We start from the raw sequence: 14,306 nt of genomic DNA, 5'->3' as shown, positions 1-14,306 counted from the left end.
GGCCGCCAGGCCGCCGTCGGCCCGGCCCCGCCGCGCCGCAGGCCCGAGCGGTGAGGAGAGAGCTCGTGAGGCAGGCGGCCGCAGGCAGGAGCGGCGGCGCGGGCCGCCAGGGTGTCCGCAGCCCGGCCTCGGCCTGCGCCCAGAAGCAGGCGCGGCCGCAGAAGGAGCCGCTCTCCGGGAAGTGCATGCGAACCTCCGGGACCCCCAGGGTTTCCTCGTGGAGCCCAGGAGGGAGCCCCGCCGCCGGCCGGCCCCTCTCGCAGGGGGGCCTGCGGGGTCAGGCCCGAGACGATCTCCCGAGGTTTTGGAAAAGTCGGCCCTATCTCTGCTCCCGGTTGCATTCCAAAACTCTTTTCTGTTTCCTGTCCGCTGCACGCGTCCTTCTGAGTCTCAGCCCACTTCAGCTTGCATGCTCAGTGCAAAAGTGAGGACAAGAGAGAGAAGGAGCGAGCTCAGGAGAGCGAGCGGCTGAAGGAAGGACAGCGAGCGAGCGAGCCAGGCCAGCAGGAGCGAGGCAGGCAGGGCACAAAGCAGGCGGCGGGCGCTGGCCGGGCAGCCCGAGCCGCCCCGCCTCTGGGCTCCTAGCAGCTGCGGCCCGACTCGCGCCCCTGAGGCGCCATGTCCCCGGCCCCGGCCGTCCGCTGACACTCTTGCTCACACCGCAGGCTGAGAAGGTGCTGCAGTTCGACCCAGGGACCAAGAACGTGACGGCCCTGCTGATGGAGGCACGGGAGCTGGAGGCCCGGGTCATCATCCTCTCCGCCAGGTGAGTCCGGGCTGGGCCCCTCCCTCTGCCTCTCCCAGGGCTGTGGGCGCCATGGGGCTGAAGTTGAGTCTCAGCTTCCAAATCCATTGCCAAGGAGAGCGCCCCCCCCCCCCCGCCGTGTATGCAGCTGGCGTCTGGGCAGACACAATGCCCTCTCTCTGTCCATCCGTCCTCCCTCCCGGCACCTGATCCCAGCTGGGAGACACATAAGCCCCTGCCTTTAGGAAGGCAAACACGGCCCAAAGTGATAGATGTGACACAGGACTCAGGGAACTGGGTGCAGGGAAGTGACGTGTGGTGTGCGGGCGAGCCCAGGTGAGAAGGTCACAGCAGGGAGAGCCAGGAGCCCGCGGACACCAGGGCCTGAGCCGCGCCTCAGCTTCGGAAACCAGCCCCAGGAGACCTCTCTCTATCTGCAAACGGCCAGGACCCCCGGGAGGGAAAGGGCGGCCCACCTGGAGCAGGAAAAGGAAGAGCACCGCTCCCCAGAGAGGCCAGGGGGGCCTGGGCGGGCCCAGCCCGCCGTCTGCCCTTTCCCAGAAGCACTGCCGGGCTCCGACTGAGGGGGGGGGGCGGCAGATCACCTCCGCAGAGGCGCATTCCCCAAGCGCGGCTGTCCGGCAGACAACAGACAGCAAGCAGTGCCCCACCCCTGAGGCGCAGGGCACGTGTCCAGCCAACAAACCTCTGATGCAGAGCCGGGCACCCCACCACCCGGTGCGGGAGCCAGGGGGGCCAATCAAGGCCCCGGGGGCTGGAAAGCAGGAAGCCCCCGGCTCACCATGGCCAAGTGGCTGCGACAGGAAGGAGCTGACCCCCCCACCGCCCCTATGTCACATGGCAAATCCAGGCTCGGAGTCGTGGGCCACTTGCCAAGCCGACCACCCGACCCTGGCACGGGGGGAGGAAAGAGGTGTGGGGGCAGGTCCAGACGAGGTCGGGGGCCGCACGGTCACCCCCAGAACAAGCCCCACCAGGAAGGTCCCACCAGGTCCTCTGACTTGTTTCCACTCCCCCTCGCTCATCCTGGGGCTCGAGACAGACACAGGGCTGTGTTGGGACGGACCCGCGGACGGACAGGCGGCGAGCGGGTGGTCCGCTCGCAGGCAGAAGCCCCTTCACGCGGGACAGAGCAGCCCCCGGCACTCATTACGCCAAAACATAGATGTTCAGCCGTTGGGCACTTTTACAGCCGGCCCGCCCCGCCCCCACACTGCAATCGGCGTGGCCCCGGGACGGGACGCAGGCCAGGAAGCCTCGGGTAAAGCACAGAGTCCCCCCAGGTCCCGGCAGAGGGGGGCGCTTTCTCCATTGCTTTTCGTCTGGTCAGCGACATCCCACACCACCCTCAGAAGCCCCCAGAGCTCAGGCTGGGAGGGGCTCACCCTGTGTCGCCAGCCCCCAAGGTCCAGGACGGGTTTGGCAGATGTGACTGCAACAGAAAGGCCCAGGGAAGGGTACGCAGTCGCAGCAGACAGTCACACACACACACCACACACGCAGGGAGACATGCACACAAACCGTGTGCACTACATGCACGAATACACACGAGCACACCCCGTACGATGTCACACGAACACACATGTCACATGCACACACACGCATATACAAACCTCAGCAAACTTCTTCACACAGCATATTCACACCACTCACACACGCGTATATACACACTTGCTCACACTCACATGCGTAAATACCGTGTACACACTGTCACAACACATACCGAGTATGTTCACACCACATGCACACACACATGCAGACACACTGCACACAAACTGTATAGACACATGCGCACCAATGTACGCTCACACACATGCGCACACACACCCCCCACATCCATATGGTGTACGCACCAGATGCATGCCATGCACAATGTGCACACGCACACACATGTACCTTACACATACGCACACAAAACATTCGCATGCGTAGAGACACACTATGCGCGCACACACAGGCATAGCACACTTATATACAGAAACACACACGCCCAGATGCAGGTGCGTGCACACCACACGTGCATGCACGCCACCCCAACATGCACAGTGCACACATATATTCATGCATATGTACACACAGCCTATGCACACCACACACCACATGCGTGCACGTCCCCCCTGGAGGTACACACACTCCCAACAAAGCCATGCAGCCACCAGCACCACTCCTGAAGTCATGGATGGCCCCTGCCGGCCCTGAGACTGGAAGGGACCCCTCCCCTCACATGCTGGGCTCCTGGGAGCAGAGGCGCCAGAGCGCCACCACAGAGGGCGCCCGGCATGCCCAGCTCCCCGGGAGCAGCAGGTGCAGGTGCCCCGGGACTCCACCCACAAAGGCTCCTCCTTCTCGAGGGCTGTTGACAGCATTTTGCAGAGAGACCGCATTAAGCCAGTCTTCATTTCTGAGCATTTTCCAATGGAGCGTGGAGAAGTCGTTTCTCAAACTTTTCATTTTTAACTTCCGGAGACTGTCTTTTCTGGGGCTGATTGCTTCCCTCTAACAGTTTGAGGATCGATCAGGATTCTGTGTGCAGCTTTTTACTGGTGATCTTGGTTCGCACAGATGCGAGCACAGGCATGTGTTCACTCCACTAAGTCAAATGTCACGGACCCGCACTGTGTCAGACAGACGGGCTGCTCGGCCGGGTTTTTGGCACCACTGACAGGGGCACAGGCGCCCCTCTGCGCGCAGCGCTGGTTTCGCCAGGCCATCTTGCTGGACAGTCTCCTCTGGTCACGGGTACAGGGCGCCTGGAGCACCTCTGCGTTGCTTATGTCTGACAGTAGCATGTCACGTAGAGCAAACATTGAAGGTCTGCATCTCCTCCTTAGCTAATTCTTGAGAAAATTGAGGGCAGACCCCTTAGGGAGCATAGGGCCACCTGGGATTCCAGAGTCGGCCATTGTGAAAATAACCCAACGCTCAGTCTGTCCAGCCTCTCTGTGTCCCACTGCCCATGCGTCAGAGAAGCAAAGCGCCAGCTATGGTCTAGGCCCATGTGGGGCCAAGTCCAGCCTGGCAGAGAAGGGAAGGAGGGAGCAGGCCCAGGATGCTTGTCTTGACCAGGAGACCCCTAGAGAATCAGGTGCACGGGGGCTCACCTATACCCATCCCTAGAACATCCCAAGAGCTCAGGACCACCTGCACTGTCCCCTGCGATGGCCCAGCTCTGGGCGGCAGGACACAAAGCAGAGCAGGTGCAGCAGCTGCCAGCCCCCTCCGGCAGCTTTCGCTGCAACGCTCGGGCAGTTCCCGGGCGCTGGTCCCATCAACATCTGACCACCCTGGAGAGTCCCCAGCCCCTCGTCCTGCATGTGTGGACATGGAGAGCCAGAGTGTGGACGGCCTACCCAGGCGGTCACAGGACCATGGGCCTGGGGTGATGGTCCAGACAGACCCAGGTCTGCCAATTGCCATCACTTGTGTGCTTTGGGTGCCTTGGTTTCCCTTCCTGATACAGGGATAGTACTGATGTCCGCCTCGTAGGGATACCGTGAGAATTAAGTAAGAAAGTCTGTGTAACGCGCTCAGAGCAGCGCCGGGTGCCTGGTGAGCAAGTAAGCGATCAACAACGGCCCGTCGCCATCTGGGGGCCCTGACCCTGCTCACCAAGGCAGGGGCCAGCAAGAGAGGCCTGGGAAGATCTGGGGGTCTGGGCCCCATCATCCCATCCCCACCCTCCTTCCGTCACCTCTGCTGTGGGTGGGGGGAGGTTCCCCTGGCCCAGGTGTGGGCTGGCGTGCAGGCTGGGACCGGCGCCTGTATAGGACCAGTGGGCCCAGCTATGGGGAGTACCAGAGACTGTCAGCTCTGCAGCGTCACTGGACCCAGGAAGGGCTGGAGGTAGGGGAGGTGCTGGCTTGTCGCCGCAGAGTCTCCAGGCCTCTTTCCAGAGGAGGGAGGGGCTGGGGGGAGGCGGGGCCAGGACCGCGTTCCGGAGGAGGACCTGCGAACCCAGAGCGGCCACGCCACGAGCCGGGTGGGGAAGGGCTGGAGGGCCGGCCAGGCCCCGTCACCTCCCTCTGCCCCACAGCGAGGACGATGCCGCCACTGTGTACCGCGCAGCCGCGATGCTGAACATGACGGGTTCCGGGTATGTGTGGCTGGTGGGGGAGCGAGAGATCTCGGGGAACGCCCTGCGCTACGCCCCGGACGGTGAGTGCTGGACCTCTCCGGGTCCTGGTGGGCAGGGGTTCCCCACGGACTCTAAGCCCACCACACTCCCCCCAGGCATCATCGGACTGCAGCTCATCAATGGCAAGAATGAGTCAGCCCACATCAGCGACGCCGTCGGGGTGGTGGCCCAGGCGGTGCACGAACTCCTGGAGAAGGAGAACATCACCGACCCCCCGCGCGGCTGCGTGGGCAACACCAATATCTGGAAGACAGGACCGCTCTTCAAGAGGTGGGCGGGGACTTTTTCTAGAGGAGGGGCGGGGCTGTCTTCTAGAGGTGGGCGGGACTCTCTCCTGGCGGAGGGGCAGGATTCTCTTCTAGAGGAGGGGATGGGCTCTCTTCTGGAGGGGGGGCTCTCTTCTGGAGGGGTCGGGGTGGGGGCGGGGGGCCTCGCAGGAGATGACAGTAGTCGCCCCTCAGCGGTGGTCCAGGACAGCCTGCTGCACACATCCCACACAGACAGGCGTCTCCTGACTTCCGTCCTCTTCCCGCATCTCTCTCCCGCCAGCACCTCCAGCTCCCCTGTGATAATCATCTGCCCCATTTCCAACAGTGACATTAGTGCGTCAAATGTCACTGCTCCCGACCCCACCTTATAACACTGCTTCCAACCCTGAGATGCACCCCAGCTCCCCAGGGTGGCTGACAGCCCTTGGGAGGAGGGTCCTGTTGCGGATGGGGTCAGGGGGCTTCCAGGTCCCCAGAGCATCAGACAAGGAGCCCCCAGACAGCCAGGGTTGGCCGGATGTCCAGGTGGATGGACGTGGTGGGGCGGGCGTTAACTCCCAGCACCCTGGGCGCTCCGCCACTCAAGCTGTCAGCAGAGCCCGCCCACCCCACGAGGCAGCCAGCACTGAGTCTCAAGTGCAGAACCACAGGAACACACATACAAGGCAGACTCGTGCAGCATATGTGCACAGACTCAGAGAGGGGTGCGCCACACGTGTGCACGCAGGTGCCTCCACACGAGGACCACGTGTGTTCACATATATGGCTCGTGGGCACACCATGTGCAACATGGCAGGACATCAGGCCTACACCACGTGCTGCTGGGCGACTGCCTCCCACCTGGGCTTGTGCCTCCTCATCTGTAAAGCAAGGATGGCTGCTGGGAGGCTCCCTCGAATGGGGTCCGGGCTTGGGAGCTGCCAGGCTACCACAGCTGTGTCTCCCCCCGGCCCCGCGGGCAGGCACCCCCGCGGCTCTGATTTGGCTCCCTTTCCTTATTGGGCCTGAGGCAGAGGAAGGGGCTAGGGCTGCTCAGAAGGCTGGGGAGGGGGAACGCGTCCGATGAGTGTGCCCACGCCGTCCTCCCCAGGGTGCTGATGTCTTCCAAGTACGCAGACGGGGTGACAGGCCGCGTGGAGTTCAATGAAGACGGGGACCGGAAGTTCGCCAACTACAGCATCATGAACCTGCAGAACCGCAAGCTGGTGCAAGTGGGCATTTACAACGGCACCCACGTAGGTGGGGGTCATGAGGGGGTGGGGGCTGGGGCCTTAGGGTCCTGGGGCCAAGACCCCTGCGTGGCCACCCTCCATCTCATACTCCCACCCCCAGGTTATTCCCAATGACAGGAAGATCATCTGGCCGGGTGGAGAGACAGAGAAGCCCCGAGGGTACCAGATGTCCACGAGGCTGAAGGTGGGGGCCTAGCGCCTGCGCCAGCACACCCACCCGGACACTCCATCCAGCTCCACAAGCCCACAGGAGGGGACAGTGAGGCCAGTGCAAGGGACTGAAGGGCGTGGGGAATGGACCAGCCACACCTGGCAACACAGAGCAAGCAGGGAGAGCAGGTGGAGGGAGGGGGGAAGCTGCTGGACCCCCGTCCCGTGGGCTCCCTCCAGCGCCTCTCCCGATCCAACTGCCTTCAGTCTAGGAAGCCGTGTGGGGTAGGACTCTAGGGGATGAGTTGCTAGGGGACAGAGGGACAGACAGGTGGTTCTTCTGGGGACTCGAACTTCTGCACCCTGGAGGACCCTGGCCACCCACCCCGTCTGCACAGCCTCTCGCCATGACTGAGTCACACCGTCCCTTCGACCCTGCCCCCTCGCCCCCACGGCACTCTCCGCGGCAGGCTGTTGCCTCCCTGACCCTCTGCTGGGGCCTCTGGGAGACCCTCCTGGCTGGCCTTCCTCCTCACGACTTCCCTTCCTTGCTCCTTTGGGCTCATCCCTGGGCCCCTGCATCCTCCTGGGCGCGCCCATGAGAGCCCCCCGAGGAGGCTGCCCACGGTAGCCCTGGGCCAGGATCTTAGATCACCACGGGCAAAAATCCTAAGGGCAATGGGGCCAGCGAACTCTCTCCCAGGATCCCCAGGTCCCCCAGTGTCTCTTGGCTCGGTCTCCTTCCTGAGGCCTCTTGCCCAGCCCCGTGTCGGCACCTGCCCACGGCCACCGTCCCTCGCGATGGGCAGCGGGGGCTCTTCTGAAGCCGGCTCGGCTCCGTGCAGTTTGGTGCCTTGTGTTGGAAATCCTGAAAGTAAGAGCCAAAGCGCTGGCCAGACGGTCCAGATGGGCCAGACAGTCCCGTTCGGGCTGCCGGGTGCAGAGCACCTTTTAGTTTTCTTTGGTCTCGCTGATTTTTTTAAACATGCAAACATACATTGCTTCTATAATAGAAAAACGTGATGAAAGGTTAAAATGCTCCTGCAGGGGCTCCCAGTCCCCCAGGGGAAAGTCAAAATGCTGCCCCCACAGCCGAGGCTCTGGCCCGCCTGCGCTGGGCCCCACCCTCACGCTGCAGGTCGACCCCGCATCACCTCCCCTTGGGCCCCTGGTCAGTAGGTTGCGTTTGGCTCAGCCCCCATGTCCTGTATCTGACCTCCTCACCCCCCAGGCCATAGGCCCCTGAAAGACAGGAGGAAGAGAGAACCCCGGCCTCAAGTATGAGAGGCAAGCGATGGAAGGGAGGACAGCGTTGGCAGAAGAAAGAGGAAGGGAGGAAAGATGGATGACCAGATGCCCATTGCTGGGGAGACTGTGGGCCAGCGAAGCTCAGAGTGGATGTCGGACATGCCCCGTCCTCATGGGGGGCGGGGGGGCAGGGTGCATGCTCTGGACTGGGAGGAGGAGTTTCTCATCCCTGAGAGATCAGAGAAGGCGCTGGGCACACTGGACATTCCAGCAGTCTCCTCTGATGGAAGGAGTGACGTGCAAGCCAAGCTCCCCAACACAGCTGGCTGAGAGGGGGGCGCAGTGCTCTAGGCCATGTGTCTTCTGAGCGCTGAGGAGTCTGGGACCCTCCTGAGGGCAGCGGCCAGATGCTGTTGATGGTGGCCTGGCCACCTGATGCTGAGCAGAAGGGAAGCGGCTGGAGGTGGGGGGACACTGAGGACTTGGTGGGGGTCCAGGGGAGTCTGGGTGCTGAGGGTGGCTGGTCCAGGCTGGGTCTCTCTCCACCCCCACCCCCCAGATTGTGACGATCCACCAGGAGCCTTTCGTGTACGTCAAGCCCACACTGAGTGACGGCACATGCAAGGAGGAGTTCACGGTCAATGGGGACCCGGTGAAGAAGGTGATCTGCACCGGACCCAATGACACGTCGCCGGGCAGCCGTGAGTGCCAGATCGGGGCGTGGGGTGCGTCAGAGTGGAGTAGCCGGGAGCTTGGTGGTTACGGCCCCTGTTCGCCTCCCTAGCACGCCACACAGTGCCTCAGTGCTGCTATGGCTTCTGCATTGACCTGCTCATCAAGCTGGCGCGAACCATGAACTTCACTTATGAGGTGCACCTGGTGGCCGATGGCAAGTTCGGCACTCAGGAGCGGGTACGCGTGGATTGCGGGAGCCACAAGAGACTGGGCCTGAGGACTGGGGCGGGGTCCAGAGTGGGTGTGGGGCAGGGCCCGGGGTGGGCGGGGCCTGCGGACCGGGGCGGGGTCTGGAGTCGGTGACCCTAAGAGCTGGGCTAGGGCTGGGGCCGGGGGCTGGAGTGGGACAGACGGTGTTCGCGCTCCCGCCGGGTACCGCCCCGCAGGTGAACAACAGCAATAAGAAGGAGTGGAACGGGATGATGGGCGAGCTGCTCAGCGGGCAGGCGGACATGATCGTGGCGCCGCTGACCATCAACAACGAGCGCGCACAGTACATCGAGTTCTCCAAGCCCTTCAAGTACCAGGGCCTGACCATTCTGGTCAAGAAGGTGGGCAGGGCCCTGCGGGGGCGGCGTGGGGCCCGAGGCGAGCTCGGGCGGCGCTGACCACCCTCGCACCCGCAGGAGATCCCCCGGAGCACGCTGGACTCGTTCATGCAGCCCTTCCAGAGCACGCTGTGGCTGCTGGTGGGGCTGTCGGTGCACGTGGTGGCGGTGATGCTGTACCTGCTGGACCGCTTCAGGTGAGCGCGGCCCGGGGGCCTGACACCTCCGCCTCGGGGGCGCGCGCGGAGCCGGGCGAGGGGCGGGGCAGGGCTGCCCTTCCAGCCCTCTCCCGCCGGCCCTCTTGCTCCCCGCAGCCCCTTCGGCCGGTTCAAGGTGAACAGTGAAGAGGAGGAGGAGGACGCGCTGACCCTGTCTTCGGCCATGTGGTTCTCCTGGGGGGTCCTGCTCAACTCGGGTATCGGAGAAGGTGAGGCCACGCCCCGGCCCCGGCCCGCTCCGCCCCTTCCCGCCCGCCCGGAGCTGAGCGCCCTCTGCCCGCAGGCGCCCCCCGAAGCTTCTCGGCGCGCATCCTGGGCATGGTGTGGGCCGGCTTCGCTATGATCATCGTGGCCTCCTACACCGCCAACCTGGCGGCCTTCTTGGTGCTGGACCGGCCCGAGGAGCGCATCACCGGCATCAACGACCCACGGGTGAGGCTCAGCCGCCGCCGCAGGCAGCGTGAGGTCAGAGGGCCTCTCGGCCTCGGGTGGGGCCCGGGAGCAGCTGCGAGCCCTGCCCTCTGACCCCGCAGCTGAGGAATCCCTCTGACAAGTTCATCTACGCGACCGTGAAGCAGAGCTCGGTGGACATCTACTTCCGGCGGCAGGTGGAGCTGAGCACCATGTACCGACACATGGAGAAGCACAACTATGAGAGCGCGGCCGAGGCCATCCAAGCCGTGCGGGACAAGTGAGGGGGCCGGCCGCGCGGCGTGCACGCGAGGGGGGGCGGGCGGGGGAGGTGCACCGACCCTTACCGGAAGAGGTTTGGGAGCCGGCAGGACGAAGGCGTACAAGGTGCAGGGGCGAGGGCAGACCGGTTGTGCAGGGCGCCCGTGACCCCCGCTCCTGCCCGCAGCAAGCTTCATGCCTTCATTTGGGACTCCGCGGTGCTGGAGTTTGAAGCCTCGCAGAAGTGCGACCTCGTGACCACTGGCGAGCTGTTCTTCCGCTCGGGCTTTGGCATCGGCATGCGCAAGGACAGCCCCTGGAAGCAGAACGTCTCCCTGTCCATCCTCAAGTGAGTCCACCGCCTTTCTCCGAGAGCCTCCCACCGGAGGCGACCGCTCCCGGAGCCTGACCCGAAGGCACACAGACCCCGCCCCGGCGGGCCAGGCCCCGCCCCCGGCCCCGCCCCAGCTCACACGTCCCGCCCCCTCCCGGCCACCCCCTCCCAGGTCCCATGAGAACGGCTTCATGGAAGACCTGGACAAGACGTGGGTGCGGTACCAGGAGTGCGACTCCCGCAGCAACGCCCCTGCTACGCTTACCTTTGAGAACATGGCAGGTAGGTCTCCCCATTGCCCTCGCCCCTCCAGCGGACACTGGTGGGGTTCTCCAAGGGGCCTGCAGCCCGGCCAGCCAACAGGTAAGGCCCTGGGTCCCGCCGACAGGGGTCTTCATGCTGGTGGCCGGGGGCATCGTGGCCGGGATCTTCCTGATCTTCATTGAGATCGCCTACAAGCGACACAAGGACGCTCGCCGGAAGCAGATGCAGCTGGCCTTTGCCGCCGTGAATGTGTGGAGAAAGAACCTGCAGGTAGGACAGGCCACTCTCCGAGGCCCGTGCCCAAGGCCTGGCCCCGGCCCTCCTCCATTCCCGCAGGCCGAAGCACTGGCTCTGGCTCCCGGGAGCCCCTGTGGGCAGGACTGGAGCTGGGAGCCACAGCCAGGGGCACCGCTGCGGGGGGGCCGCCTGCAGGTGGCCGCCTCCTGCAAAGCCCGGCTCCGAGCCTCCGCCTGGCCCCTCTGTCTCCAGAGTCGCCCGCCGGCACCCATTCCATAGGAAGGCAGACTGAGGCAGGGTAAGACAGGGACCCACCTGGGTATAGCACGTGAGTCCAAGACATTCTGCCCTCGCCGCCCCATTCCTCTCCTCGGCACCCTCCAGGGATCCCCTTCCCTGCTGCCCCGCTGTGTCCCGTGCTCTGTCACTCCAGCCTGACTCGGGCCGCTGGCCCCGCCTGGCACCCCAGGCCGTGTCTGTGGGAACTTGCTGCCAGCAGGAAACAGGCTGCACAAGGGGCAGCTACAGCCCACCTGGAATAGGGCAGGGAGTGGGGCCCGTGCAGGTGTGCGGGCTCACGCCCCAGGGTCCGGTTCTGGCTTGCTTCATCTCTTCTCTTTCTCTGGGTGATCCTCCAGAGCCCGTGCCCCGGGATGAAGTTGATGTTCAGAGAGGGAGGGCCATGGGGGGGAGGAGGGGTTGCTGGAGCCCCCACACCTCTCATCTGCCTACTCTTGATCTTGGGACCTGGTCACTGCTCTCACTGGCTGGCACAGGGCCACCCTGGCCATCAGACCCCAGGCCAGGGTCTGGGAGCCACCTCCATCTGTCTATCTCTCCAATTCATCTCGCCGCCTGCCTTCGGCCCCTCGGCCCCTCCCTGAATCTCGGCGTAACCCCTCAGGGGACAGAATGGCTGGCAGGGCCTGAGTGCTTGGGGGACCCTTCTCCTTGGGACACCTGTAATCCAGGGCCACCCAGGAGCCAGGGAGCCAGACAGACTTCCCAGGAAGAGAGCCAGACGGGCCCCCTCCCCCCGCAGCCCAACCCCGGCAGGAGCAAGGTCAGGCCCAAGACTGGGCAGGAGCGGAGGCCGCCTGCGCACGTTCGGCTGTCGGTGCGTCTGTCCAGCACAGGGAGGCAGGCAGGAGCGAGGGCCTGAGCGGCCGGCCAGGCTGGGCAGCAGCCCCCGAGCGGCAGGCGAGGGCAGGTGTGGCCGCCACCCTTAGCCGTCTAATCACTTATACATATTCATTTTAGGATAGAAAGAGTGGTAGAGCAGAGCCCGACCCTAAAAAGAAAGCCACATTTAGGGCTATCACCTCCACCCTGGCTTCCAGCTTCAAGAGACGTAGGTCCTCCAAAGACACGGTAAGGGGAAGAACGCCCAGTCCCACGTCTCCGACTCTGATCTCGCCCCGCCCCCGTGTCTGTGTGCCGTGCATCAGGCGTGCCCGCTCCCTCACCATCCCATCCACCCCACCTCTGACCGCTGTGGCCCTTCTGCCCTCATCTCTATTTGCCCAGCACATGAGGTCTTCACGCTCTGACTCTCTAGACCTTTCTCGGTCCTTTCTCCCACTGGCCCGCCCCGGGCCCTCTTTCCCCATGTGTCTCTGCGTTGGTCTGCCCCCCATGCCATGACGCCATGCGCCATCTTGAAGCTGTGTCATGTCGTTGGTCAGCCAGTCAGCCTCACTACCTCAGGGCTGTGCCCAGGGCCCCTGGCAGCCCGGCACCAATCTGTCCCAGACTCCTCACTGTCAGGAGACCACACCACCTCTCTGTCACGTCCGTTTCTCCAGCCTCTCCCAGAGGGGCCCACTGCCCTCTTTCCCACCCCTTGCGACATCCATGGAGGGGTGGCTGTGATGTCCCATCCGCCCGTCTGTCTGGCCGCCAGCCCCACCACGCAGACACCTGTCTCACGTGTCTCACCAGAGCCATGCCTGTTGCATCCCTTCCATGTGGTCTCTGTGTGGGCCGGGGCTGGGGGCCGGGCCTGGCTCCGTCTGGGTGGACGGCTGGGGCCTGGAGTTGGAACAGGCCCCCAGCCACAGGGGACTGTCAGGTGGGGACTGGGTGGCACCAGAGGGGGTGGAACCCGCCCCGGGCTGAGCTGTGGCCTGCAGAGCCTGGGTCACTGAGGCCCCCAGACAGAGGCCCAGGAAGGGGAGGCCTCGGTGGAGACCAGCGCCTCAGCTCCTGCCCCTCCAGCCCCTCCCCACAGGGCTTCGCCAGGGGAGGCCTCCTAACTGGGGCAGCTTGTCACTGCACCACGTGTGCACGCTTGGAATAAAAGCCCCTAAAAGGGACCCAGCCTTGCTAGGGGCACCCTGGTCCGAGGTGAGGAGGGGCTGCCCAGAGTCAGTACTGCCCTTGGCCTCCATGCAGTCAGTCCAGGGGCCAGCTTGGCCGATATCCTGCAGGAAGTTATGCTCCGAGGTGGAAATGGGGTTTACAGCCCCGCACACACACAGTCCACTGGGAGGCGGGCACATCTCCAGGGCACAGACAGGGCTTGGCACAGAATAACTGGAGTCCAGCATGCCATGAGGGTGCCCCTAGAGAGGCCCGTGAGGCCTGGGCTGCTCTGCTTCCCAGGAGGGGCTCAGCACTGGGGGGGGTGGAGAGTGAGGGTCGGGGAGCTGGGAGCCCAAAAGCATGCAGAGCTTGAGCCAGGGGCCCTGCCAAGGGATTCAAGGGGAAATCCAAGACCAGAGAGGAGGGGTGTGGGGCAGGCCTGGAGAGGAGGTATCCTCATAGACAGCACTTTTAGGGAGGAGCACAGAAGTTACACAGGTAACTTTCTGAGAGCGGCCTTGAGTCCCCCCTCCCCCACCATATTCCCACCCAAAGAAAACACACAAGCCCTTAGCTGGTCCAGGTACAGCTCAGAGACCTTCAAGGTGCCTTTCTGGGGACACACTCCCGAACAGACTCTGCCTGAGCCTCTGTGGACACCAGGGACCACCCCCAGGCTCACCCTGACACCATGTGGCATCTGGGGCTGGCTCTGCCCTGTAGGGGTGACTGGGGGTACTGCCAGCTGGAGGGGCTGGGTGGGGGAGGGCAGCCCAGTTCCCCCATTTTGGGCTGGGCGCCTGCTTGGAGGGAGGCCTGGGTGGGGGGCTCTGTCCTATGGCCGGTCCGGGCCAGGGCAGCACTGGGCGCTCAGGGCTGGGGTCCCTGGCGGCCGGCGGGGCCAGCGGGTATTGATTGTTGGTTCTTATTTATAGAGCACCGGGGGTGGACGCGGCGCTTTGCAAAACCAAAAAGACACAGTGCTGCCGCGACGCGCTATTGAGAGGGAGGAGGGCCAGCTGCAGATGTGTGCCCGTCATAGGGAGAGCTGAGACGCCCTGCCCGCCCTCCTCTGCCCCCCTCCCCCGCAGACAGACAGACAGATGGACGGGACAGCGGCCCGGCCCACGCAGAGTCCCGGAGCACGACGGGGTCAGGGGGAGGAGCGCCCCCCGGCCTCCCCCAGGCCGCGCC

The 14,306-nt window shown here is 64.3% G+C and overlaps 1 protein-coding gene across 4 annotated transcripts in view; it reads left to right on the top strand.

Annotated features, from left to right (window-relative positions):
- The window catches only part of GRIN1 (glutamate ionotropic receptor NMDA type subunit 1), a 30,097-nt gene extending 15,797 nt beyond the window's left edge, over nt 1-14,300 (top strand). For 2 of the 4 annotated variants that reach the window (XM_029920011.1, XM_029920010.1), the window contains 17 exons: nt 666-766; nt 4,800-4,921; nt 4,997-5,171; nt 6,261-6,405; nt 6,503-6,586; nt 8,360-8,501; nt 8,585-8,712; nt 8,922-9,086; nt 9,162-9,280; nt 9,398-9,510; nt 9,585-9,733; nt 9,835-9,992; nt 10,161-10,322; nt 10,480-10,589; nt 10,696-10,841; nt 12,069-12,179; nt 14,048-14,300. In XM_029920011.1, coding sequence (XP_029775871.1) covers nt 666-766; nt 4,800-4,921; nt 4,997-5,171; nt 6,261-6,405; nt 6,503-6,586; nt 8,360-8,501; nt 8,585-8,712; nt 8,922-9,086; nt 9,162-9,280; nt 9,398-9,510; nt 9,585-9,733; nt 9,835-9,992; nt 10,161-10,322; nt 10,480-10,589; nt 10,696-10,841; nt 12,069-12,179; nt 14,048-14,164 — 2,247 coding nt within the window. In that variant the 3' untranslated portion in view covers nt 14,165-14,300. The remainder of the gene's footprint in view (nt 1-665; nt 767-4,799; nt 4,922-4,996; nt 5,172-6,260; nt 6,406-6,502; nt 6,587-8,359; nt 8,502-8,584; nt 8,713-8,921; nt 9,087-9,161; nt 9,281-9,397; nt 9,511-9,584; nt 9,734-9,834; nt 9,993-10,160; nt 10,323-10,479; nt 10,590-10,695; nt 10,842-12,068; nt 12,180-14,047) is intronic. The other 2 variants (XM_029920009.1, XM_029920008.1) reach the window with 1 other exon arrangement.
- Nucleotides 14,301-14,306: the final 6 nt, after the last annotated feature.

Source organism: Suricata suricatta, chromosome 13 (genome assembly GCF_006229205.1).
Source record: "Suricata suricatta isolate VVHF042 chromosome 13, meerkat_22Aug2017_6uvM2_HiC, whole genome shotgun sequence".
NCBI lineage: Eukaryota > Metazoa > Chordata > Mammalia > Carnivora > Herpestidae > Suricata > Suricata suricatta.
The sequence above is the reverse complement of the archived record's forward strand: the minus strand, read 5'-3'. Positions and strand labels throughout refer to the sequence as shown.